We start from the raw sequence: 26,755 nt of genomic DNA, 5'->3' as shown, positions 1-26,755 counted from the left end.
TCCCACAACAGCGGGTCCCACATCAGCGGGTCCTACTATGAATAGTAGTTTTGAATAGTACTTATAAATAGTAATTACGAATAGTAGTTTTGAATAGTACTTATAAATAGTAATTATGAATAGTAGTTTTGAATAGTATCTATAAATAGTAATTATGAATAGTATTTTTGAATAGTAATCTTGTATAGTAATTATAAATAGTAATTATAACAGTCTTCAGCACAGGAGTCAGTCCTAGAGTCAGTCCAGGAATTTTTTCCTGTCATCATAGGGGTTAGGATTCCGTCCATCCTCTCATCAAATCGTGATCTTTACCCGCTCCTGCAAGGTATAGGATGCTGTCCAACCCTTGCCGAGTTATTTTCCTGTTCGTTCCCTCGCAAAGCATAGGATGCTGTCCAACCTTTGCGGGATTCCAGAAGTCTCCCTACCCTTATGATGATAGGATTTTATTCTCTGGTGTCAAAAAACAACAAAAACATTTCAAAAATACTTGAAAACAACAAAAACATTCCAAAAACACTTGAAAACAACAAAAACATTCCAAAAACACTTGAAAATTCAAAAACATCTCAAAAACAATTCAAAATCCAAAAACATTTTAAAAATCAAAAATCTCAAAAAATCTTGAGTCATTTGCAGAGTAGTTAGGAATTCAGTCCGAACTACGTTGGCTTGATCCCTTTCAACAGGGTACGTAGTGCAGCTTGGGGTCCACATCCCAGGTCCAGCCAAACCTTTAAAAATAAACATTTCAAATATTCCAAAAAAATACAAAAAAACTTCAAAACCTTTTCAAAAAAGATCTTCCCCTAGAGTTAGGAGTCTGTCCTAGATATTTAGGGTGTTTTAGAGTTAGGAGTCGGTCCTGATTTGTATTGATATGGTGTGTCCTGTCGTGTGAGTGTCCCTAGAGTTAGGAGGCCTCAAGTCGATCGGTTAGACATTTAGTCGAACCGATGGCTAGACTAGGAAGCATATAGTCAACCCATGGTTTTCCTTAGAATGCACAGCCTAGATACACATAGGATATAGGGCTCACCTGCATTAGCTTAAGGCTAATCAACTTGCATTAGTTAGGGCATATAGAGTCCTAAAAATTACAATCCACTTGAATTTAAGCAATCGCACAAAAAGCTTTAAACATCAGTCGAGTCTAGTGGATCGAGTCTAGGATAGCGGTCCTAGAGTTTTAGGCATCGTAGTTTAGAATAGGGCACCGAACTACGTTGGCTCTGATTCTTCCCGAGGCCGGGATACGTAGTGCAGCTAGGATGGATGGCCATTCTGGTCCGAGTCAAGTATTGCATTAGAGTCTAGGGTTTGTCGTGTCGGGTCGTGTGTCGAGTCGTGTTGTGTTGTGTGTTTTGCTGTGTTTTCTTATTTTTATGTACAGATCTTATACCTTTAGCTGTAACATGCATGTGCTTGTCCACCAGAACTTAGACACCAATTAGGCATGGCACTCATAACCTAGCTATTCTTAGGCGACATATCTTTCATTTCTTTTGTGTGTGCTTCTTATTCATCTCCGAGACATGCATGATTAGCTAGACGTTATCTCGGAGATATTCGTTCCCATTTCGCATGATTTTCGCCCAAAACTCTTCAAAATTAATAATAAATGGCATAAGAGACCAGGTGCTAGCACTTGGGCGAATTGGGGGCGCCTAATCCCTTCCCCATTCGTCATCAGGCACGAACCCTATTTTATATCTCTGGTTATCCGTTGCAACAGAGCACAGCATGGGATCCAGGGCCCACTTCCTTGGATGGCGACTCTTCTTTGTTTAAGGTACGCCTCGAATCTGGGCTAGTCCCCGAATCGAGAGGTATCTCACTTTACATCGCCGCTCATGCTGTGAGGGGCACTCTTTCGAGAGTTCCTTGGTGGGGCTCTCCTTCACGTGGACGATCTAGAGAGACTCGCGCGGGGGCCCGTCCTCCACGCCCGTCCCGGATCGGGGTCCACACAAGTGCCTTACCCTACTCGATCGGCTTATTTGCTCGGTCGGTGGGTGTCAACCTTGTGAGGCTAACTATGTAATTTATATTTTTAAAACATAGGTATGTAAGGGCTTTGTCTCTACCTGTTTTTAAAGGTTTGACAAGCATTTTACCTTATTTACTCAGTTTGCCTACACAGTTGGTGGGGGCTGAAATTATTTATTTATTATTTTTCAAGCATGTATAGAAACATATTTAACACATGGAAACATAATAGGAACACTTTTGAAACAAATTTAAACTTTATTTCATCAAGCTAAATTCCTTATTACATCATTTCAGAAGAACTATTTCTAATTATTCCTGCATCTGAAAAAAGAAAAAGAAAATAACAAAAACTAATTAAAGAAAAACTAACTAGACTTATTGATAGAATTTCCTTAGGTTTTGCATATGCCTTGTCTTGGGGATCGGTGCGCCATCTAGATTTTCCAATTGGTAAGCTCCTGGGCGTAAGATCCTTATGACGAGGGGGCGAGTTTTCCGGCATTCCTTGGGTCTAAAACCTCTTCCCGTCGAAGTACCAGATCTCCTTTCTTAAGAGCTCTTTCTTTCATCCGATGGTTATAGTACCGATCAACCCTTTGCTGGTATGCGGCGACTCTGATGCGAGCTTTCTCCCTGGTCTCTTCAACGAGGTCCAAGCTGCTTCGCATGAGTTCGTCGTTCGTATCTTCATTATAGCACTCGACCCTCGGAGAAGGGATGGCTATCTCAACTGGAATAATTGCTTCGACACCGAATGCTAGGTTGAATGGGGATTCACCAGTTGCGGTGCGTGGAGTAGTTCGGTAGGCCCATAGGACATTTGGTAACTCTGATGCCCAAGTGTTTTTGGCGTCTTCAACTCGTTTTTCAAAACTTTGAAGGACAATTCGGTTGGTTACCTCAACTTGTCCATTTGCTTGTGGATGTTCGACCGAAGTAAATCTTTGTTCGATCATGAGTCTTTCGCAAAAATTCCTGAATTGTTCACTAGCGAACTGTGGTCCATTTTCGGTGACCAACACCATTGGTATTCCATATCTGCATATGATGTCATGGTAGAAAAAAGTTTATGTCGCCTTAGAGGTGGCCTTTTTTACTGCTTTGGCCTCTACCCATTTGGTGAAATAGTCTATCACGACATATAGCATCGTATGCCCACCGACTGATGGTGGAAAGGGACCTAATAGATCCCCCGACATCGCAAAGGGGATTGGGCTGGAGATAGGGGAGTATTGGGTTGCTGGCTGACGAGGTACCGATGAAAACTTTTGGCACTGTTCTCACTTCTTGACATAGTTCAGGGCATCTTCCAGTATGGTTGGCCAAAAGAATCCTCGGCGAAGGATCTTGTGATCCAGCACCTTGCCCCCCGAGTGATCTCCACATATGCCTTCATGTACCTCAGTCATTGCTCGATCGGCGTCTGTGGGTCAGAGACACTTTAGTAGTGGCTAAGAAAATGATCATTTATAGAGCACTTCACCTTTCAGGATGTAAAGGGCGGATTTAGCAGTAATTCTCCTTGCTTCCTTTCGGACCTCTGGCAAGGTACCGTCTTTGAGGTACTGTATTATGGGGTCCATCCAGCTGGGTTCGTGATCAATATGAGTAACTTCTTCGCTCTCTCTCTATGCTGGGACGGGAGAGAACCACAGTATGCACGTTTCCCCAGCTAGTGGTTTCTGAGGAGGCCATTTTGGATAGGGCATTGGCTCTTGCATTAAGGGTTCTAGAAATTTGCACAATCTCAAATTCTTTGAAAAGGGAGATTTTCCCTCTCACATTTTCTAGGTATTTAAGCATCCTTCTATCTTTTGCCTCATAGAGTCCATTAATATGTCCAACAACGAGTTGTGAATCACTATGGGCTTTTAGTCAGTCGGCTTCCAATTCAAGGGCTAATGCCAGTCCGGCCAGGAGTGCCTCATACTCGGCCTCGTTGTTAAAAGCGTTGAAGTCGAGTTTTAGAGCATATTCCACTAGAAATTTATCGGGTCCGGCCAAGACTAATCCTGCTCCTCTTCTGCCTGCATTAACTGATCCATCGACAAACAACATCCATGGATATTGTTTTTCTTGTTCATCTTTTATCTCCTCCTGCCTTGCGAAGTCTTCGGTTGGAGCCATGCATTCTACCACAAAGTCGGCAAGTACTTGCGACTTAATTATGGGGTGAGGTCGCACTTGTATGTCAAATTTGCGAAGTTCTACCGCCCAATTGATTAATCGCCCCGAAGTGTCAGGTTTTTGAAGGATTTTGCGCAATGGTTGGTCGGTGAGAACAACTACAGTGTGGGCTTGAAAGTATGGATTCAATTTTCTGGCGGCAACGACTACCGCAAATGCAAACTTTTCGATGATACCTTGTTTCGGCGCCGTGTAGTACTCGGCTGACATAATATATGGGGTGCTCCGTCCATTGTTCTTGCTTGACAAGTACGACACTAACAGTTAGGGAGCTTACCGCTAGATAGAGGTATAACTCTTCATTCGGTAGTGGTTTCATCAATACTGGAGGAGACTGGAGGTACTGCTTGAGTTTTTCGAATGCTTCTTGGCATTCGTTTGTCCAATGAAAATCTTTCATAATTTTCAGTATCTTGAAGAATGGGAGGCATTTCTCGGCGGATTTAGACATGAATCGGCTCAAGGCCACTATTCTTCCGGCAAGTCGTTGTACCTCGTTCACGGCTCTTGGGGGTGTCATATTAAGAATGGCTTGAATTTTCTCGGGATTAGCCTCTATCCCTCGTTGACTTACCATGAATCCGAGGAATTTGCCTGAGGTTACCCCAAAGGCACACTTCGAGGGGTTGAGTTCCATCTGATACTTCCGCAACACCGTCAAAGCTTCCTGAAGGTTAGTAACATGGTCGGTGGTTTTTAAGCTTTTAACAAGCATATCATTGTAGACACCCCATTTTGACCGAACCCTAATAAGCATCGGTAGGATGAAAACCCTGTCAAACTAGCGTTTTAGTGTCCCAAATTTGTTCCCAAGCTAGGTTAGGGTCCCACTAGAATCCCCATAAAATTTCATCAAAATCCGTCGTGGTCTGCTTAGCAAACGGACGACATTTGTAGAGTAGTGTAGTGTAGGAATAAGGGTGGCGATTCAGCCAGAAGCAGGGGTGCGCAGGAATCTAGAAAATCAGTTCAAATTTTTCGTAACGGGTTGTCCAGGCAGGAACATGGGGTATGCGGATTAGTGTGCAACATAATTGGTTGTGGGAGAATCTTAGGAAGCTTCCTGGAACCTTCCTAGGTGGTTAGAGAGCTCCAAATCCTCACCATTGAATAAAAAGGTGATTTTGATGGTTGAGATCATTTTTAGGTTGGTTGTCCATGGAGAAGGAGGGGGATCAAACTCATTTCATTTTTCTTGGGTTGGTCTTACTCAAGGCACCACCCTGTAATTTTCGAGTAGTTGTAAATGCACTGCAAAGGGGGGTGGCCTGGGAAGGAAAAGGGGCCGAATACATTTCTCCTTAAAACCCAGCGAAATAGGGTTTGAGGAGGGTCGAGGGGGTTTTTGAAGTGAAGCAGAGAGAAACAGAGAGAGGAGGAGAAGAGATTGCAGAGAGGGAAACTTCTCCGACCAGAACCCGTCCCCAACCACATCACCACCGCACCCAAAACCCCTTTCAAACCCTTAAAACCCATTTCCATCTACCCATCTTCTCCGGTGGATTCTTCACCGGAATCCGGCTCCATCCCCACCCTCTCCTCCGGCTGTTAGCTTCATCATCTCCATGCTCCTCCTCCATCCTCCTTAGCCCATCTCGACCACCCACCTCCTCCATCTTCGTCACAACCACCACCAAACCCCTCTCATTTTTTTACCTAAACCCATTTCCTTTCCACCCATTTCTACACCCCAAAACCCATTTCCACCCATTTCATTAACCTTAAACCCAACCTAAACCCCATCTCCCATTTCTACAAACCCTTTTTTTTCATTTACCCAAAACCCAAATCCATTGATTCCGGTGGCTCCTACCGGAATCCGACACACCCACATCACCATCACCACCCATCCCATATTCCCATTACCCCAAACCCATTTCACCATTATTTTCTCCTTCTTTCCCCTACAACCACCACCATCCCAACCATTTCTCAGCCACCATTGTTAAGACCCTGAACCTATTTTCGCATGTTGAGAAAATTCAGCAGAGAGGAGCGGTAGCAGAAGGAGGTCTTCCCATTTTTTTTAGAAAAGCAGAAAGAGGGAGTCGGCCATTGTTGGAGCTCCAACTCCGGCCTCCCAAGCTCCAACTCACATCCTTCTCCCTTTGGTTCTTCCTCCAAACTAAGAGCCTCTCTGTCTCTGCAAAAAGCGGTAAATCTCTCTCTCTCTCTTGCATTTCTGTTTCTTGTTATTTTGGAGTAATCTGCATCAACTATAGGTATATTTGAAGAGGTATAACAACTGGTTAGGGTATTTGAGGTTATGGATTGTTTTGCATTTTCTCTGTTCTAATGGGTTGCTATTGAGTTCTTTATTCATTCTTCCCACTACTCTAAAATTACCGTTACCTATTTGATTTAGCCTACTGATATTGCCACTACTATGCTTTGGTAACTTGTCTTCTCTTTTCTAATGGGTTTCGAAGAGCTTTTTGTGAACCTTTTAACAGCTGTTTAAATAATGAAAGACAAAGCTGCTCTTGTTAGGCTGGCTGGAGCCAAGGGACCAAGTTCTATCCTGTATGTGGATCTATGTCAAGTGAAGTACCTTTCTTTGTTTGGAGAGTTATTGTAACTCTATTAGTGTTGATGTACAGCAGATGAGCAAAATGTTGTTTTGTCGATTAAGCATAATGGCAGCCCTCATGTATTTTTGTAGTAGCAGGCCTCACTTCATTAGATAGTAGCAGCCCGTCATGTTTTTGTTTAGGCATGCACAAGGAAAAATTTGCTCATTTATTGGCTTTGTCATAAGTTGAAGGTATGTGTGCCTTCAGCAAAATAATTTGTCCAGCAAAGGTCTTCTAAGAAGCAGGTTGATTGTGAGTGCTAGGCTATCAAATTGCCCATCTATGCCGCACCTAGTTTGTGAATGTATAGTGGTGCTGTCTATCGTCTTGGAATGAGTAAAATGCATTGTATAGTTTGATGTTCAGGCTCCTTTCGTTTATAAGATTATGACTATCTTCTACCCCTACTCTCGATCATTTAGAATGTCCTTTCGTCTATAGAAGATTATAATTTCTGTCCCATTTAATGCCAATTGTTATGGTCTCCCTCTCTAGCTTGTTCATTTTACTCACCAAATCATTATACCATGTGAGAATTTTCCTTGTAATCGCGGACATGTGACCCTCTTACTTTCTAGGTCTTGAATTGTATTGCAGTTGGGCTTTCGTGTGTCAGTTGAGCTTGTTACGCTCTCAAATATCATGTTGTGATGATTGGGACTTAATCTAAAAAGTTAGCATATGATGTCGCCGTGGTTACATTTAACAAGCTAGGCAGGGTTTATCATTTTTCCTTATGGTTTTGTAGATTTGAATTGTTTGTGATGGGTTAATGATAAAATGGAAAGAAATGATAGTGATAGCTGTCATGTGGTTGGATAATGTCCAAAAGCTTTTGTTGGTTATCCGAATCTGTGTTTATGGATATCTCAAGGACTATTCTTCTATGTATAAGGGTTCATAGTCAAGTGAATAGGGGGTAAATCTTGTTTTAGTGAGCGTAGCAAGTCCTGTTGGCTTTACCTTATTTTGATAAATATACCAAGCCCATCCTTAGGGGACTTGCTCAGTCCAAGTAGCGCTCCCCTCCTTTGTATACAGGAGACTTGCCCAGTCTCATCAGAACCCTTGTTTACGTCATTTGTGTCTCAGAGACAAGCCTTGTCTCATATAGAGAGTTTCCCCTTTAGGAGGCTTACCTAGCCTCATGTTAGAGTGGCCTCCTCTTTTAAAGCGAGTCTTTGACTTGGTAGTGTTATTAGAGAGTTTTTCCATTAGAGACTAACTCAGTCATATAGAGCCTTCCCTGCTTGAGATCTTAGATTGTTTTCTCTGTTCTTGGGACACTATCTTTCTTATTGTGGATCGTCTCTTTGAGGCGTTAGTTGCTTGTTCGGGGTTTCCCCTTTTGGATTTAGGGCTTTGCCCTAGTTTGTGGTTGTGCTTACGTGTTCCCTTTAAGATTGAAAATATTTTAAGGTCCAGAACATTGGAAAAGCTTTAAAATCCAAAAAACATTAGAAATTTGAAACTCAAAAACATTTGAAAACTTTAAAAATATCAAAAACATTGGGAAAACATTAAAAAATCGTTAAATCATTTGAAGTGTTAGGTTTTAGTTAAGAGAGTTCGTTTCGAACTACGTTGGCTTGATCCTCTCTTACGAGGTACGTAGTGCAGCTTGGGATTCTCGTCCCAGGTCCAGCCAAACTTTTGTAAATAAACTTTGAAAATCTTTCAAAAACCTTTGAAAACCTTGTTTTCCAAAGATCTTCCTCTAGAGTTAGGAGTTTGTCCTAGATAGAGAGTTTTAGAGTTAGGAGTTTGTTTTTTCTTCTGTGCTTGTTGTGTGTTTGTGTTAGAGTTAGGAGTTTGTCCTAGCTAGGAGCGCCTCCGTCCGGTCAGTTGGCGATTCACATCACCGACTGATGACTAGGTCTAAGATGCGTTAGTGATCCCATTGTTTTCCTTAGGACACACAGCCTAGTTACACATAGGTTGTAGGAACCACCTGCATTAGCTTAGGGCTAACCTGCATTTAGTTAGGGCATATAGGGTGTCCTAAAATCTACAATTCACTGGAATTTAAATAATTGTTCAAGAAGCTTTAATAACTGGTCCGGTCTTTTAGATCGAGTCTAGGATAGAGGTCCAGGTGTCTTAGGCATCATAGCTTAGAATATGTGCGAAGAACTACGTTGCCTTGATTCTCGTGGAGGCGGGGATACGTAGGCTTCTTTGGATGAATATCAGACCATCTGAGGGCTCGGGCTAAATCGTTTAGAGTCTTAGGATTTGTTGTTTTGTTATGTTGTTTGTTTTGCTATGTTTTCTTACTTTCATGCGCAGACCTTATACCTTTAGCTGTAGCATGCATGTGTTTGTTCACCAGAACTTAGACACCAGTTAGGTATGTCACTCATAACCTAGCGATGCTTAGGTGACACACTTCTTTCATTTATGTTGTGTATGCTTATTATTTCATCCCCGAGTCATGCATGATTAGTTAGACGTCCACTCGGGGATATTTGTTTCCATTTCACATGATTTTAGCCCAAAACTCTTCGAGGTTAATAATAAATGGCATAAGAGACCAAGTGTTCGCACTCGGGCGAATTGGGGGTGCTCTTCAGACCTTCCCCATTCGTCACTAGGCACGGACCTTTTGTATCTCTGGTTATCCATTGCAAACAAAGCATTTGTTTTGGTTCCATGGCGTGTCCATGGATGGCGACTCTGAGTTATTTTTAGGTACATCTCGGTTTCGAGCCCTGGCTCCTGATCAGGATGTATCTCATTCGTTTTGTATCGCCACTCATGCTATGCTGTGAGGGTGGCAACAGTTTCGAGAGTTCCTTGGCAGAGCTCTCTCTTTCATTGTGGAGATCTTAGAGGATTGTAGGGGGACCTCGCGTTCCTCGCCGCACTCGTCATCTCAGATCGGGGTCCACAATCATCCACGTAAACCTCCATATTCCGATCGATTTGTGAGGCGAAAATTTTATTCACCAGCCGCTGATACGTGGCTCCCCCGTTCTTAAGGCCAAATGGCATGACTTTATAACAGAACAGTCCTTGCTCTGTGACGAAGGACGTCTTTGGTATATCAGGGGAGTGCATACGTATATGGCTATATCCAGAGAAAGCATCCATAAAGCTAAGCATCTCATGGCCCGATGTAGCATCTATCAACATGTCAATTCGGGGGAGGGGGTAGTGGTCTTTTGGACAGGCCTTGTTTAGGTCAGTAAAATCCACGCATATCCGCCACTTCCCGCTCGCCTTTTTAAGCATTACTACATTGGCGAGCCATTCTGGATAATAATGCGTCTCTCAGATGAACCCCGCTTATAGGAGTTTATTGACCTCCTCCTTTATGGCCTTATGTCGCTCAGGAGCGAAATTCCGTTTCTTTTGTTTAACGGGTCTATGAGGGGGGTCGACGCTGAGCCGAATGACGACAACGTCCGTCGGGATACCTGGCATATCTAAAGCAGACCATGCAAAAACATCTGCGTTAGCTTTTAAAAATTGACCAGGTTGGTTCGGATCTTACCAGTGAGGAGTGAGCCGATCTGGACCGTTCTTTCATCATCTTTCCCGAACAACGGTATCAGGGTCAGCTCTTCTACCGGTTCTCTGCGCGTCTGGTAATTATCCGAATGTGGGTTGGTACCGGCTATTTGAAGGGATTCCTTCTCCTTTTTCACCACTTTGGTGTAATCAGCGTAACAGTTTCTAGCTCTTTCCTAATCTCCTCTTACTTCTCCGACTCCTGCTTTTGTCAGGAATTTGATTTTGAGATGAGGTGTGGAGACGACAGCTTCAAGCTTGTTCAGAGCCGGACACCCTATTATGGCATTATAGGTGGAGGGGACTTTAACAACCAGGAAAGTCTGCATGATGGTTTTCTGGTGGGATTCTGTACCGAACGTAACAGGGAGGTCTATCCTTCCCTCAATACGAATCGATCCGCTGAAGAATCTGGAGATTGACCATTCTACTGGTGTGAGTCTGTACAATTCTAAGTGCATCTCTTTAAAAGCGTTGTAGTGTAAAATATTGACAGAGTTACCGGTGTCTATCATTACCTTACTTACATTGAAATTGGCGATGATAAGGCGGACAACGATCGCATCGTCATGAGGGAGGTGGACGTCGTCGTAGTCTTTTTTAGTAAAGACTATCTGTTCTTCACTATCAGTAGAATCCAATCGCAACTTCTTTGCTGGAGCCTCCACCGCATGGATTTGGGCGGCATAAGCCTTCTGTCCGGTAATTGTTGGTCCTCCTGAGGCCAGTCCTCCAGCGATTACATCGATATTCCCTGCAATCCTGAGTGAAGCGTTGGTCCTTATGTCCAGGGGTTGTCTAACTTCGGAAATCTGTCTGGTTTGTTCAGTCCCGACGGTCGATTGGGTCGGATTAGAAGGACCGAGCATCTTTGGAACCTCAGATTTATGGGAAGGTCCATTATTCTTCAGGTTCAACAAGTATTTATCAACACACCCTAGCCCCACCAACTTTTTGATTTCACTCTTCAGATTATAACGATCATCTGTTGTGTGACCATGGTCGCCGTGAAAATGGCAATATTTGCTAGTATTACGCTTTCGACCGGTACCTTTCATCTTTGGTGGCCATTGAAGATTTTCCTTTCCATGGATTTCATAAAGGATGTTTGCTACGGATGTATTTAAAGGAGTGTAGTTGTATCTTTTGAATTGTTGCGAGGGAGCTCGGTTGCCAGATTGTGACTGCCGATTATCGGATCGAGGAAGTTTAGCCTGACCATTATTCGACCGAGCCTCCTCCTTCCTCTTTTCTGGGGCTTTCACAAGCTCTAGTTCTCTCTCCATTGTGAATGACTCTTCATTGTTGACATATTTATCTGCTACCGCCATTAGTTCTTGGAGATCTAGGGGAGGGTCGATACTCAAGGCTACTTTGAGATCTCTATGATGGACAGCTGACTTCATGGCCCCTCTAACCATCTCATGTTTAGGGTCTTTGATTTGTGATAATTCAGTCCTGAACCGACATATAAAAGATCGTAAGGTTTCTTCCTTTCCTTGCCGGAGAGCGAGGAGTGCGTCAGCAAGTTTTTTCTGTGGCCGACAATTGACGAAGTGGGTCACAAACTCCCTACCTAGCTCTCGAAAAGAGGATATGGAGTTAGGTTTAAGACGGCTGTACCAACTATTCGCTCCTCTTTTCAAATATGAAGAGAAGGCGTGACACATAGTTATGTCGTTGGCACCTTTGAATTCTATCGCCCTCTTATAGGATTGAAGATATTCCAATGGATCAGTTGTACCATCGTAGAGATCAAGCCTAGGTAGGTCGAAATTCGGTATCAATTGAGCCCGTGCTATGACTTCTACGAACGGTGATTGTATTTCATTCTCCCACTCAGCAAGAAGATCTGTTTCATAAGGTTTCTTAACATGGCGCTGCATCTCTCTAACTTGTCGCTGAAGTTCGGCAAGGAGTCCTGAATCAGGCGCATTAATTTTGTCACTCAAATTGTGATGCGGCTTGTCTTGCTCTTGGTTCTGGTTTCCTGCGCTATTAGCCCTTTGGGGGACGTTGTTGTTCTGGGTCGGAATAGGCCTAAAAGTCAATTCCAGTGCTCGTCGATCGTTCGCCTCCCCGTTCCCGTGATTCGGCCTGGGACTAGTAATCGAAGCAGAAGGTCAGTGATTTACTGGCCTTCGACTGCGAGGGTTTTTGCCCTTAGGTGATTCGTCTTGTTCTTCCTCTGAAGGAGAATTTCTTACTTCCGCGATTAGTGGAGGAACATTGACATTTTGAACTATTGGTGGGGGGGGGGGGGTGGTAGATGTCTCAATTTTTCCTGAAGGGCGACCGAAACGTTCCCCACTTGCTATGCAAGTTGGTTGAACATGGTTATAGTGACTGGAGTAGTGTCGTCGTTATTAGGCATTTCTTTCGGAACTTGATTCTTGGGGATTGTAGCCTGTGGTTGACTCCTGGTCATTACTCCTTCGCCTTATGGGTTAGCTGGGATGGATTTTGAAGTTTTTGATCTCGAATTTGTCATGGTGGTCCCACGGATGGCGCCAATCTGATGATGCCGAAATCCGGCTCTACACAATCTAGTAGTGATAGAGTTATTCCTGTAAGCAACTCATACTCACAGAAAGATGTTAGTAGTACCGGAATTATGATACTTCAATATTTAAGCTAGAAATCAGAATCATAAAGGAGATGGGATTCAGATTATTTCCAACGAGAAAGAGGGGGAGATGATTGTGACTGAACCTGGTCTTCCCAAGTTGCCTATGTACCCCTTTTTTGAGCATCAAGTCTAACATAATTCCATTATGAAGTAAGGGCCCTTTTTTATAGAGAAATGAGTCCTCAATGATTAGAATCCTGCTGTTTTAGGAGTCTTTCCTAATTGGTTGATTTCCTCGGGAGATAAGTTTATATCAATTTTTAATAGATATCCTATTTCCCTTAACGAACAAGTTACTATTCAATGAACTTCCTATAGGTAGAAAGTCACCGCCTTAGAGTACAGTGCCTCTTTGAGGGGCGATTTCCTAACTATGAACGTTGCTACTTATTCGGATGAGATAAGGTCCGTGACAATTCATACTAAAACCACTAAGTCGGTTTCTATATAGTCGGAAATGCCACGTGTCGATCATCGACGGATGGTGCCGATTTTACCCCCAACACTCTCCAAACCCATCCAAATCGCCAACGAAGGTAGATAGAAGGAGAAACATGCCTTCTCCCAAGGAAAAAAAAAAAAGATTTTCCTTACTATTACCCTTTCTAGCAGACTCTACGTCCCCTGTGTTTCTGCTGTATTGGTTTCAATGAGAGGGAAAGAAAGTGGTGCTAAAGAGGAGACAAGGGATAGGCCTAGCTGGAAAATGGCGTCCTTTTTTAGCAGGAATTTGAGATCGTCTCTTCCCTGGTTTTAGGGCTAAAAAACATAGACAAGAGAAGAGGGTTACCGGATTACCTTTTTGGAATGGGTTTTAACCCTTATAATCCGGGCCGTGTATTCAATCAGACGGCTGTGAGAGGGCAACGAACCATTTTATTGTGCAGCGCGACGCTTTTGCAAAACAAAGGATATATGATAGATCATTTCATTCTTAACCCCTCTGCCCTCTCCCTCTCATTGTTTTTTCTTTTCTTTTCTCTGCAACAGAACTCAAATTTTTGTTTTCCTTTCACACCATTTATTTTCCTATGTGACCCGACGTTGGCAATTGAACAGACCCGTAGGAATGATGATTTCGAGGTCGAGCATTTTGAAAAGAGCCTTTTCATCTTCGCCTCATCTCTGTGCCAGAATTCCTCAAACAGGTATGAGGCACTGCTCTACTTCCTTTCTTTATTTGCAATCGGGTTTCAGTTCATTATGTATTCAGTCTATTTATTTATTAATGTTTTAGGAGTTCAATTTCATTTGTCGTGGTCTTCTATGGTTGAAATATTTAGAGGGAGCATCTAGAAACCTATCACAATGCTGGTGTTTTCTTTTCTTTTTTTGTTTTTGTTTTGTTGAGAAGTTCAATGGTGGAATGATGAATCATACAGAGATGAAGGTTCTTCTAAGGTTTCTGTTTTTATTTGTTTTGCTTATTTGATGAATATTCAGGGCTCGCGATACTCTAGTTCTATTAGAAGCCCTAGCACTGGTGAGCGAGTTGGCTATCATTTGGCTGCAATGATTACTGATAACTTATTTGGGGCTTTTTTTCTAGGGTTGCAGATCTTTTCTAAGAGTTTGTGTGTGGAATCTGGTACGTAGAGAGTAGAGAGGAAGTTGGGGTTGAAAGAAGGGGAATCTGTTGACATTTGGTAGTAGGATAGCCTTGCAGATTTTTCCAATCTAGCCACATATAAACTATTTTCGGGATTGCAAGGGAGGTCATAAAGAAGATGGGGAAGTTATAGAGGGATTTCTTATGCGAGGGATGCGAGGTGGGAAAGCAGATAAGACACATGGAATAGGAATGCAATTCTAAGAGAGAAGCGGGTTTGGGACTTGGAAGATTGGTTGCGAGGAATAAAGATCTGCTGGAGAAATGGTTATGGAGGTTTGGGGAGAAAAAAGAGGTGATATAGAGGAAAGTCATTGTGGGAAAATATGGGGAGGGAGGCGATGCCTAGGGAGAAGCTCAGGTGCACAACGGTGTATATGTGAGGCCAAAGATTATTTTTTAAAGTTCAGGGTAGGTGGGGAGAGGATATTAGATTCTGGATAGAAGTGTGTTTAGAAAATGTTACTTTGTGCCATGCGTTCTTGAGCCTCTTTCAGTTACATTGGATAAAGAAGCGAGGATTTCAAAAGTTATGAGTAGGGGAGAAGGTAGTGTGGGAGTGGGTTGTTGATTAGAAATTTTGTGGATGATGAATCCTTGTATCTTCTTAACCTTTTTGGCGTTCTTGAGGTGGTCTATGTTTCTCATGTGGAAAGGAACCAGAGGATCTGAGTCAGATACAAAAGGCGGGTTTTTGGTCAAATCTTCTTCAATGTTAGTGAAGGAGACATTGAAAAAGATTTCAGCTAGGATATGGAGGACCCTTGCGGCCCCACACATGCCTTATTTGATTGAAGTGTTTTTGAAATATAGGTGTGACAACCCAAGAGGGGGGGTGAATTGGTCAATTAGAAATTTTAGGTTTAATTAGGGGAAGATTAAAAATTAATCAATTTAATTAAGCACTAATTAGTTTAACCCTTGTTCAAATAAGCATAATGATCAAGGCTAGGGTTTAGACATTCTAATCATGCACATTTACTAACCCTTGTTCAAATATATATCATAATGCAATTAAGGTTTATATATTTAAATCAAGTGCATTTACTAACCCTTGTTCCATTAAAAGCATAAACAAGTTAGGGTTAGAGATTACCAATCACCACATGTCCAAGAGAGAGAGAGAGAAGAGCAAGCATCCACAAGGCACAAGATTTATAGTGGTTCAGTCAATCACAAGTCCTACTCCACTCTTCCAAGTTTACCTCCTTAGGATCTCCACTAAAAATGATGAAGCCTTAGACCCGACTTCACCATCTCCAAAGGGAACAAACCCTTTTCGCACGAAGCCTTGAGAGGGACACTCCCTCTTACATGATTCACCTTTCTTCACGGGCCGGATCGGAGACCCTCGTCTTCACCTTTATTCACTGGCCGAAGAGGAGACCCTTGTCTTCACCTTTCTTCATGGGTCGAAGAGGAGACCCCCGTCTTCACAATTCTTAACTGGCCGAAGAGAAGACCCTCATTTGAAGAACAAATAAAATGAAAACCACTCAATGCCTCTTAATAGGCAGATTACAACTTTGTATGCTCACAATTACTCCAAGAAAATACAAATGTAAAGCCCTATGGAGTGCCTCTTGATAAGATGTAGAAATGGAAGATCAAAGTGGTTTTTAGCTTTTGAAATAAAACGTTGAAGCTCAAAGAGAAATGAGATTTGATCTTTCTCAAATGTTCAAAAGCTTGTAGAGATAGGTTTTAATCATGTATATATAGTGTATTTGAAAATATCATCGATTGGAGTAAAGCTGTAAATAATCGGCTTGAAAAAGTCAAGCAGAAAACGCCCCAACGGCTAGTTTGCTCGACTGCGGCGGTCGACCTAGCCACAGCGGTCGCCCGCCCCTATCGGGCGCCCTATTATATTTTCAAATTTCTTACTGTCGCAGTCGACCGGCTATGGCTGTCGCGGTCGACCGGCTATGGCGGTCGCCCGACGAGGGCTAACTGTTTGCTCAGAAAATTCGGCTCAAAAACCTATCTCGGTCGACCGATCCACGGCGGTCGCCCGCCCAAATCATGACGGATTGTTCCTGACTTTCCAAGAACACTTCCGCGGTCGCCTGGCTCAGCTCGGTCGACTGGCCCGATAAAATTCAGGATGCCCTGGATTTCCAGATGCTATCCCGCGGCCGCCCGGCCTAGCCTGGTCGACTGGCCCTGGTAAAAATTCTATTTTAACTTTAAAACTTCAGGGGCTTTTGGGCCATGGTCTTTGGGCTAAAGTCCAAGGTTTTCAAACACATTTTTGGGTGTGTTGATGGTTTTCACAGATGTAAAATGTTATGTATAAAAACCATTTGAAAACCTTTTGTAAGTACATTTAAACATAAAATCAAGAGGAATCCAAATACATTCTAAAAATAAGAACCTTGAGTTTTTTTGGAATGTCTTGGCTCCTTTGCACTTTCTTGGACTTCTTTGGCTTGGGTGATTATCTTGACCTTGTCTTAGCTCTTGTGACTTGTCGTCCAATCTTCAATGCATGTTGAGGTACATGAGGTGTCACCATGTCATGTTCATCTCCAAGCTTCTTCTTGACACTTTGTTGGGAACTTGTGGAATCTTAATGATGAGCTTCTTGATTTGAACATCTTCAAATGAGGACGTCTCCAATGTAGGTGCAAGCTCTTGATTCCTTTGATCCTTGATCCACAAGCCATGTGTTGTGAAGAGATGGCGATTATGACATGAAATTCCTGTGTACACCACAACACCTCAAAGCAACACATTAGTCCATAAATGCTAATCAATTTAGTTTGCTAGCATCAAAACAAGAAGGTAAGGTGAATGATTAACCAATGGGAACCATTGGGCTTACATTCTCCCGCTTTTTGATGATGGCAAACAAATTGATTAGGGAGGCCGGAGATATTAAACAAATATATGAATAAGCATTTAAGTACTACAAACAATGAAGCAATGCTCCCCCTCACTATATGCACAAGTACAAAATGATAATGTAAAGCATGTGGTGCATATAAAATTGGACTACCTAATCAATTCCTAAAAACTCTCCCCATTTTGGCAACAACAAAAAGGTAGGGATATGCAAGTGAAAGTGCAAGTGGGGTGTCATGTTGAATGATAGCTTATATAAGCTATATATATGGTATATGATATAACATTTATGCTCATAGAATGCTTATCAAAATAGAAAAACAAAGTAAAATGCATGATACGCCTCCCCTTTTTTTATTTTGTTATAAAGTTTTCTAGTTAAGCACAAATATGGGGGCAATAGATCTTGTGAGCATATCACAATGATCTTTATAAACATGAATATGAAACCATTTAGCTCTCCCCCTATGTATTTGTCAGAGGCCCTAGGTGAAACCTATGTTAGGGCATGACAAGGAAGAATGGTTGAAAAGGTGAGTGATTAAACACTTGGGTTTCATTTGCAACTAGATGAGTCTCTACCTGAGCAAGAATATGCTCAGATTGATGACATGACCATTTGGGTTCACAAGTTGCTTTGAATGGGGGTTTTCTTGTCATAGGGCAGACAAGTCTCTTCCTGAGCATGAACATGCGCAGAATTATAAAATAACTTTTGAAGCATAAGTTGCTTTCCCTAGAGTTTTAAAACTCCCCCTGACTATGTGCATCCAAATATAAATTTGAATTGCAAGCACATAGGCCCTTAATTTGAAATCACCTTAACCATTAATTATTGATCAATTCAAAAGAATTTTTCATTTAAAATGTGAATGTAGGAATATCAGACGAAAGATATACCAAATGAAATGAATATGGTCTGATATAAAAATGCACATGGATACAAAAATAGATTAGTATATACCATATCCATGGCAACCAAAGAACATGTATATATGTATAGATAAGAACTATAAAGCTTCATATACATGAACTCAAGATGGAAGAATAATACCACATTTCAATTAATATATCTTGAAATGCCGAGAGTGGTATTTGGAAATCTCTCAAAGGAATCTATTCGGAACTTTTTTACTGATAATTGTTTAGAAGAGCTTAGATCAATGCTTAACCCTTTCTTCCATGTAAGGGTAGCATTTTTAAAATTTCTTCCCGGATTTGAGAGATTGGGTACTTGTTTTAAATCTTCTCATTCATCAAAGGGTCATCATTGAGAGGATGAGCATGAAGTGCACATGCCAGCCTTTAGACATGAATCTTCAATTTCCTTAGTCTCTGTTCATCCTTCACTATGGAAGAATGTAGAGTTGGACAGAGGAAAATTGAGTACATCTACCATCTTATTACATCTGGCATGATGGAATGAGACAAGTACCATAGACAAGCCGCGAAGGACATATGATTTGAGTGGAGTCCTCCGAAGCTAGAATTTTGGAAGAGATGATGGGACATGACAAACTCAAATATTTTTAAATCATCTCTCTTCCAAGAAATTGTCATTGGCCTTAGATAATTCTTATAATGTAAGGCCTGACAATATTCAATGGCTTAGATATGAATGTAAAAGCACATCCATTGGATCTTATCATGATTAAAGATGTTCTTATCTTTAAGAGCACATGATAAGAGATTACTTCATAGGAGATAGGATGATCTCAATCACTATTCTATTAAGGAGAGTTCTAGAGGTTTTTCAAACTCTAGAACAGGATACTTATCATTACTAGAGATAGAAACATATAAGTCTATCCAAGATAAGTATACGGCCAAAAAAGGATATAGCCCAAAGGCTTTAGGCCAAGGGAACTTGTCAAAAGATGAGAGATGATCTCAAATTTAAAGAATAAGACAAGACCCAAATACAACACATATGGAGCAATGTGGCTCCACATGAGTGTACTTATCATATGTGATGCACATCAAACATCATATGATAAGATGCATGGACAGACATTGAGCATGTTAATCTCTCCCTTTGAAAGTGACTCATACAATGTATGAATCCAAAGGGCTATCCAACCTAAGGGACACCAAGGGATTTAAAGGTGAATGACTTTCAAACCACCATTGGGCCATTAATGCATGATTTGCTATAGGTAGTCATATGATACCAAAAGAGATGACAACAACCTAGCAAACCATGCTCTCCCTAAATATGTGCAAATAATATATAAGTATAACATACAAAACACATATGGCTTATCATGGTTAAGATGTTGGCTAAAAGCCAAATAAATTAGTGTTTTAATTAAAGGTGAGTGTACATTCTCCATCTTACTAGGTAAGAGGACTAAGAGTACCAATTGAGTGATTTTTAAATTGAAGTTTACCATCTTCACCATTTACCTAATAGCATACAAGGGGAAATGACTATAGATTATATAGATTAACAATTAAGCTTAAATCTATAGGACTTAGACATTATAAGAGGGATCAATAGAATCCCATGTCTAAGAGTGACATCCATGGCTAATGTAATGAGAGTACTCATGGATAGTCTACTACGTTTGGACTCAAGAATCATGGTCCAAACATCTATGCCTACATCCACAAACCACTATATATAAGATAGGGCTTTTAAGCACAGAGTGCAAAAGGCCCATGGAAAACCAAGATGTGGGAAACAAGTGTTCCCATCACAATGTTTTACATGATAACCATAACAATGAGAAACTGCCCAACAATGGTACTAGATTCCTAACACATTTTCAATTTTACTCAACTGAGTTCATAAATTGAATCTAGACACATTTTCAATTCTCTACAGTAGAGAATAATCCAAGGACTTCTAGAGAATGTCAAGTGATGAACACCTTGGACACACGCATTCCAAAATGAACTACTATGAATAGATAGTTTTATCTTAGTCATGAGAGAATATTCATTTTAAGCTTTTTGGAATACATCAATTTAACCCATCAAGATTTCTTATGCATTTAATGATAATCATTAAGCACATAAGAGTGGGTTAGAAGGACAACTAGGTGCATAGTAATAAACATGCTTATTCACTTAGGCAAATGAGATGTCTAAGAAAGGATTTGAGTGGATTTCCTTAGACAAGACTTTTAACACTCAATTTTCCTAGAAATGATATTCTTCCTAAGTTGAATATACAAGATCTAACAAATGCCAAAATTGTCCTACAAAGAATTCAACAATGATATGAATGAACTTGAAAGATCAATTTGAACTCAAGAGCAAAAATGATGGTTAATTTTCATCGAAGCACACATATGGTTTTCACATTTGAATTTTCTATTGTGGATTCTCTTGTGGATGCTAAGTGCACAAGTGATGTGATTTGCACTTAGGCTTAATCAAGAAAGATATTCAATAAAGCACAAAAAAATGTGATCATTTAAGCACAATGAGCAAAGATACAGACTATTAAGAACATGTACAATGATGAGTATCTATGCTCATAAAAACTAGATACAAAGAGTATTCAATAAATTATAGTATCTAGCATGAATGTGAATGATAAAACAATTTAGCATAACCCCTAAACTAACTCATTCACTAATTACATTAGAGGGATTCTTTTGGAACCTAAATCCCTTTGGTTCCATCCAAGTTTGTTTGTGGGAGTGTACCTTTTCTTATCCAAACAAACTTGTTAGATTTCACAATTCCAAGCTTATACTCAGAATTGTGATGCCCGAATCTACCACAATAATTATGATTGGTAGATGAGGAGCAATTAGAATCACAAGACTTAGAAGTGTGTATATTTTTCTTCTTGAAGTTTTTGATTCTTATTAGAGAGTTCTTCATTCATTTGTTCTTCATTTTCACAAACATATTTATATTTTTCAACAAGTTCAATGTTTGTAATTTCAAGGCTTATAATTTCTTTCTCAAGTCGACATTTTTATTTATAAAAAATATGCTCAATTGACTTAATTTTTTATTTCTTTTCAAACTTTCATTTATTTGCAATTTCAAATTTTCAATTTGAATTTCCAAATCATGAATTAAATGTTTTAAAGAAACTTCATTTGCAAAAGATTTGTGTAAAGTCTCTTTTTGTCTAAGAATTTCATCATTTGAGAAGAGAAAAACATTTTTCTCAAAAATATTTTTTAATGAAGTCCAAATATCTTTTGCATTGATGCAATTTGAAATTTTGTAAAAAATGTTAGCAGTTAAACCACAACACAGTGAGATCATGCCTTTGAGTTCAAGGAAAACAATTTTATATCACCTTCAGTGCATTTCCTTGAAAAATAAATTCCCTCTTTAATGGCATCTAAAATGTCATTATCTATGGATTTGAGATAGGCTTGCATTTGTGCTTTCCAAGCTCCGTAATTTGTTCCATCAAAGAATGGTGGAATTAGGGTGGATCGGCCTTTCTAAAAATCCATAGGGATTGTCACAGATCTTTTCTCTTGTAAATTTTTAAAATTAAAAATCTGTTTAAGAGCCTAAGCTTTGATACCAAATGAAATACAGGTGTGACAACCCAAGAAGGGGGGTGAATTGATCAATTAGAAATTTTAGGCTTAATTAGGGGAAGATTAAAAATTAATCTATTTAATTAAGTACTAATTAGTCTAACCCTTGTTCAAATAAGTATAATGATCAAGGCTAAGGTTTAGACATTATAATCATGTACATTTACTAACCCCTGTTCAAATATATATTATAATGCAATTAGGGTTTATATATTTAAATCAAGTGCATTTACTAACCCTTGTTCCATTAAAAGCATAAACAAGTTAGGGTTAGAGATTACCAATCACCACATTTGCAAGAGAGAGAGAGAGAAGAGCAACCATTCACAAGGCACAAGATTTATAGTGGTTCGATCAATCACAAGTCCTACTCCACTCTTCCAAGTTTACCTCCTTGGGATCTCCACTAAAAATGATGAAGCCGTACACCCGACTCCTCCATTTTTAAAGGGAACAAACCCTTTTCACACGAAGCCTTGAGAAGGACACTCCCTCTTACATGATTCACCTTTCTTCACTGGCCGAAGAGGAGACCCATGTCTTCACCTTTCTTCATGGGCAGAGCCACAGCGGTCGCCCGCCCCTATCGGGCGCCTTATTATATTTTCAAATTTCTTATCGTCGAGGTCGACCGGCCCATGGCGGTCGCCCAGCGAGGGCTAACTGTTTGCTCAGAAAATTTGGCTAAAAAACCTATCTCGGTCCCCGACCCACAGCGGTCGCCCGCCCAAACCATGACTGATTGTTCCTGACTTTCCAGGAACACTTCCACGGTCGCCCGGCTCAGCCCGATCGACCGGCCCGATCAAATTCAGGATGCCCTGGATTTCGAGATGCTATCCCGCGGTCGCCCGGCCTAACCCGGTTGACCGCCCCTGGTAAAAAATCCATTTTAACTTTAAAACTTCAGGGGCTTTTGGGCCATGGTCTTTGGGCTAAAGTCTAAGGTTTTCAAACACATTTTTGGGTGTGTTGATGGTTTTTAAAGATGTAAAATGTTGAGTATAAAAACATTTGAAAACCTTTTGAAAGTGCATTTAAACATAAAATCAAGATGAGTCCAAATACATTCTAAAAATAAGAACCTTGAGTCTTCTTGGAATGTTTTTGCTCCTTTGCACTTTCTTGGACTTCTTTGGCTTGGGTGAACATCTTGATCTTGTCTTTGCTCTTGTGACTTGTCCTTCAATCTTCAATGCATGTTGAGGTACATGAGGTGTCACCATGGCATGTTCATCTCCAAGCTTCTTCTTGACACTTTGTTGGGAACTTGGGGAATCTTCATGATGGGCTTCTTGATTTGAACATCTTCAAATGAGGACGTCTCCAATGTAGGTGCGAGCTCTTGGTTCCTTTGATCCTTAATCCACAAGCCATGTGTTGTGAAGAGATGGCGATTATGACATGAAATTCCTGTGTACACCACAACACCTCAAAGCAACACGTTAGTCCATAAATGCTAATCAATTTAGTTTGCTAACATCAAAACAAGAAGGTAAGGTGAATGATTAACCCATGGGAACCATTGGGCTTACAGTTTTTGGGCATTTTCCTTGAATTTTCTAAGTTTTTAGGATGAATTTTAAAGGTTTCCTATGTGGAAGGCAAATCCCGCTTTAGTGTTTTAGGAAATTGTGTTGGGAATCGAAGTTGAGTGGATTTTATGGGTTTTAGATTTCCTTGGTGGCAATCCTCACCACGGAGAGAGGTTTGGGGAGAAAAAGGAGATGATATAGAGGAAAGTCATTGTGGGAAAATATAGGGAGGGAGGCGATGCTTAGGGAGAAGCTCAGGTGGGCAATGGTGTATATGTGAGGCCAAAGATGATTTTTTAAGGTTCAGGGTAGGTGGGAAGAGGATATTAGATTCTGGATAGACGTGTGTTTAGAAAATGTTACTTTGTGCTATGCGTTCTTGAGCCTCTTTCAGTTACATTGGATAAAGAGGCGAGGATTTCAAAATGTTATGAGTGGGGGAGAAGGTAGTGTGGGAGTGGGTTGTTTCTCATGTGGAAAGGAACCAAAGGATCTGAGTCAGATACAAAAGGCGGGTTTTTGGTCAAATCTTCTTCAATTTAATGTTAGCGAAGGAGACATTGAAAAAGATTTCAGCTAAGATATGGAGGACCCTTGCACCCCCACACATGCCTTATTTGATTGAAGTGTTTTTGGGCATTTCCCTTGAATTTTCTAAGTTTTAAGGTTGAATTTTAAAGGTTTCCTATGTGGAAGGCAAATCCCGCTTCAGTGCTTTAGGAAATTGTGTTGGGAATCGAAGTTGAGGGGATAGTATGGGTTTTAGATTTCCTTCTTATTGGGTTGTTCTATACAAGGGCTATGTGAATCTCTAGGGGATTTTTTCTGGATAGTCTTGTTGTCAATATTGGATTGCTATTTTGAGCACCTAGTTTATCGACTTATGCCGAGTTCTTCTATAGATTGCTGCTGCTGCTACTACTACTACTACTACTACTTATTATGTTCTTTTTTCACGTGGTTCTGATATGAAGATGCATGTAGATTTAATTTCTCTTAGAAATGGGGATTAGGTCAAAGAGGAAGAAGAAGAGTAGAGAGATGGAGAGTCTCCACTCTCCACTAAGGGAGCTCCTCATGTAAATGATGTATATATAGGCCCAAGATAGGGCAATATGATACAATGACTATAATACCCTCTACAATACAAGTAATGCCTAAACTACCCTTACACATTATTCAACACTCCCCCTCAAGCTAGAGTGTATATACTATGAAACTCTGATGTAGGGCATCCCCTTCAACAAATTTTACATCGGCCTTAAAAAAAAAGCTCAATAAAAAAGCTCATTAAAGTAGTCTTTAGTTGTTTTAATAGCTAGGGGTAGTTTAACTAGTTTTAGTCTTTTGGGCATTTTAGTCACTCATTTAGTAAGTGTAATTTAAGGTTTTAAACCTTGGGTAATGGCCTATATAAACCCTCATATTCATTTTGTAAGGAGCTTTGGATGATTTCTATTTGAGACTTAGGGTTTCTACCCCCTTTTTGTTATGTTCAATTGAACAAGGAAGTTACAAGCTCGTGATTCAAGCTTTTCTTCCTAGTTCCTGTTTTTACCCTTGTAGATTACAAGGTTTTGAAATCATTTAGGGGCCGTTTGGATACGCGGATTTTAGAATCCAGGTTTTTAGTTTGAAAACAGTGTAAAAGAGGGTTCAGGATCAAGCTGCTGTGTGCTGTCGTGGCAACGTTTCTTGGATTTTAAGCAAGAAAATCAGGCTTTAAAAATCTCTCATGTGTCCTAAGATTTCTAAAACCTGGAAATATGGGAGGATCTGCTACTCTCTTGCTGATGGGAAGAAGGGAGAGAAGTAAAAAATGAGTAAAAAACGACAGTTGGTCTGCTTCTTCTCTTGTCTCTAACCCTCTTTTACACTGTTTTCAAACTAAATACTTGGATTCTAAAATCCGCGTATCCAACGGCCCCTTAATGTTTCGAATTTTGGCATCCCCTTGCCAAAATCTGTCTCATTTCAAAGCATCAGGCGAATCAAAGAGGGCAACATTGATGTCCGCTTGAAAGCGTTTTAGGGCATTCGACAAGAGCTGCAATAGTCCTCCAAAATCTCGTGAGTTTCCCTTTGCATAATACGTTTAGGATATCCTCTCTTGCTGTTATTCACATGAGCATTAAAATTTCTGGAACGATGAAGCCAATTTGGAGAAGTGGAAGTTTCACCATGTCCTTATCTGTATGAGCATTAACAGAAAATACAAATTGAAAAGCTCATGCTTGCTTTCAATTTGTATGCTTTGGATGAATTGTTGATTAACAACAGGCATATTTGGTATCCACGATCATCAGCCCCCTATATCGGTATTGTTTCTTGTCATTCCAATGGCGTGTACTCCAAGTGCTTGTTGAAATGTCTGTGAGGTTCCATGGTAAAATTCCTTGCTTAGAAACTTTAGAGAAGAACATGCAAATGATAAGTGCTCAATTATATTTTGTGAATCTATCTTGTTGAAGGCTCTCTAAAGCACAAGCAAAATAAGCACACCAAAGCCTTTCACACAAGTAACGACGAAGTACCACGAGCAGAGACATCAACTGAGCAGCACAACGCAAATAGAAGAAGAACAACTGCCGGAAAGGTGATTAGAACCAACCAACGACTGGAGTATCGTCGTCTGGAGATACAAGGTTGACAACAGCACGTCGCCAGGAGATAGCCTACCAACGATGGCGGACACCATCTTCTAGAGACAATGTTGACGGGGGGACACCGTCGCCTGAAGATAACAAAGCAACGATGGGGAGACCATCTTCTGGAGACAAATTCGATGGGAAACACCGTCGCCTGGAGATAACCAACCAACAACGATGGGGGCACCATCGTCTGGAGACAAGGCCGACGAGGGTCACCGTCGCCTGAAGATAACCAACCAACGATGGGGGACACCATCGTTTGTAGGCAAAGGTTGACGACATCACATCGCCTAAAGAGATAAGGCCGATAGCCATGCTAAAGACCAAGCATATAGCCTGATAATGAAAAGTGGATTGCAACTCAAACCACGATGACTGCATAAAACTATGCCAAGAACAACTCCAAGAATGTGAAGAAGAAACAATGAATAATTCGAAGAACTAACAATGCGAAGAAGTAACTCACCATACACAGGACCGACAATGAGAGGAAGAAACAAGCCATAGAAGGGTGAACAACATTAACAACATCAACTAGTGAAGACGACAAGACATACGAGGAAGAACAGCACCAACCAACCACCAACACTCCCCTCGGGCGAGGCTACGTGAGTCCGGAGACGACATCACCAAGGCAACAACATCAAGACAACACTAGACAACACTCCCTCTCAAGTTGAAGGCCGAATACCTTCA

The 26,755-nt window shown here is 40.9% G+C and overlaps 3 protein-coding genes across 4 annotated transcripts in view; 1 reads left to right on the top strand and 2 right to left on the bottom strand.

Moving 5' to 3' along the window:
• Nucleotides 1-3,870: 3,870 nt before the first annotated feature.
• LOC143868183 (uncharacterized) lies at nucleotides 3,871-4,392 on the bottom strand. The gene has a single exon (XM_077376166.1). It carries the CDS (start codon nucleotides 4,390-4,392, stop codon nucleotides 3,871-3,873), a length of 522 nt encoding a protein of 173 aa, XP_077232281.1.
• A 1,804-nt stretch (nucleotides 4,393-6,196) lies between these two features.
• LOC143854007 (pentatricopeptide repeat-containing protein At3g16010-like) overlaps nucleotides 6,197-26,755 on the top strand; it is a 30,701-nt gene continuing 10,142 nt past the window's right edge. Inside the window, exons 1-2 of one of the 2 annotated variants that reach the window (XM_077363709.1) lie at nucleotides 6,197-6,337; nucleotides 13,957-14,045. In XM_077363709.1, coding sequence (XP_077219824.1) covers nucleotides 13,967-14,045 — 79 coding nt within the window. In that variant the 5' untranslated portion in view covers nucleotides 6,197-6,337; nucleotides 13,957-13,966. The remainder of the gene's footprint in view (nucleotides 6,338-13,956; nucleotides 14,046-26,755) is intronic. The other variant, XM_077363718.1, reaches the window with a different exon arrangement.
• On the bottom strand, nucleotides 10,445-12,154 carry LOC143868152 (uncharacterized). The gene has a single exon (XM_077376165.1). The coding sequence runs from the start codon at nucleotides 12,152-12,154 to the stop codon at nucleotides 10,445-10,447; it is 1,710 nt and encodes a 569-aa protein (XP_077232280.1).

Source organism: Tasmannia lanceolata, unplaced genomic scaffold (assembly GCF_043159265.1).
Source record: "Tasmannia lanceolata isolate RefF3 unplaced genomic scaffold, GAP_Taslan_0.1 ptg000003l, whole genome shotgun sequence".
Classification (NCBI taxonomy): domain Eukaryota; kingdom Viridiplantae; phylum Streptophyta; class Magnoliopsida; order Canellales; family Winteraceae; genus Tasmannia; species Tasmannia lanceolata.
The sequence above is the reverse complement of the archived record's forward strand: the minus strand, read 5'-3'. Positions and strand labels throughout refer to the sequence as shown.

What these genes read in the sequence shown, in the direction of transcription:
- LOC143868183 (XM_077376166.1), bottom strand. Translation starts at nt 4,392, where the DNA reads ATGTCAGCCGAGTACTACACGGCGCCGAAACAAGGTATCATCGAAAAG.
- LOC143868152 (XM_077376165.1), bottom strand. Translation starts at nt 12,154, where the DNA reads ATGCAGCGCCATGTTAAGAAACCTTATGAAACAGATCTTCTTGCTGAG.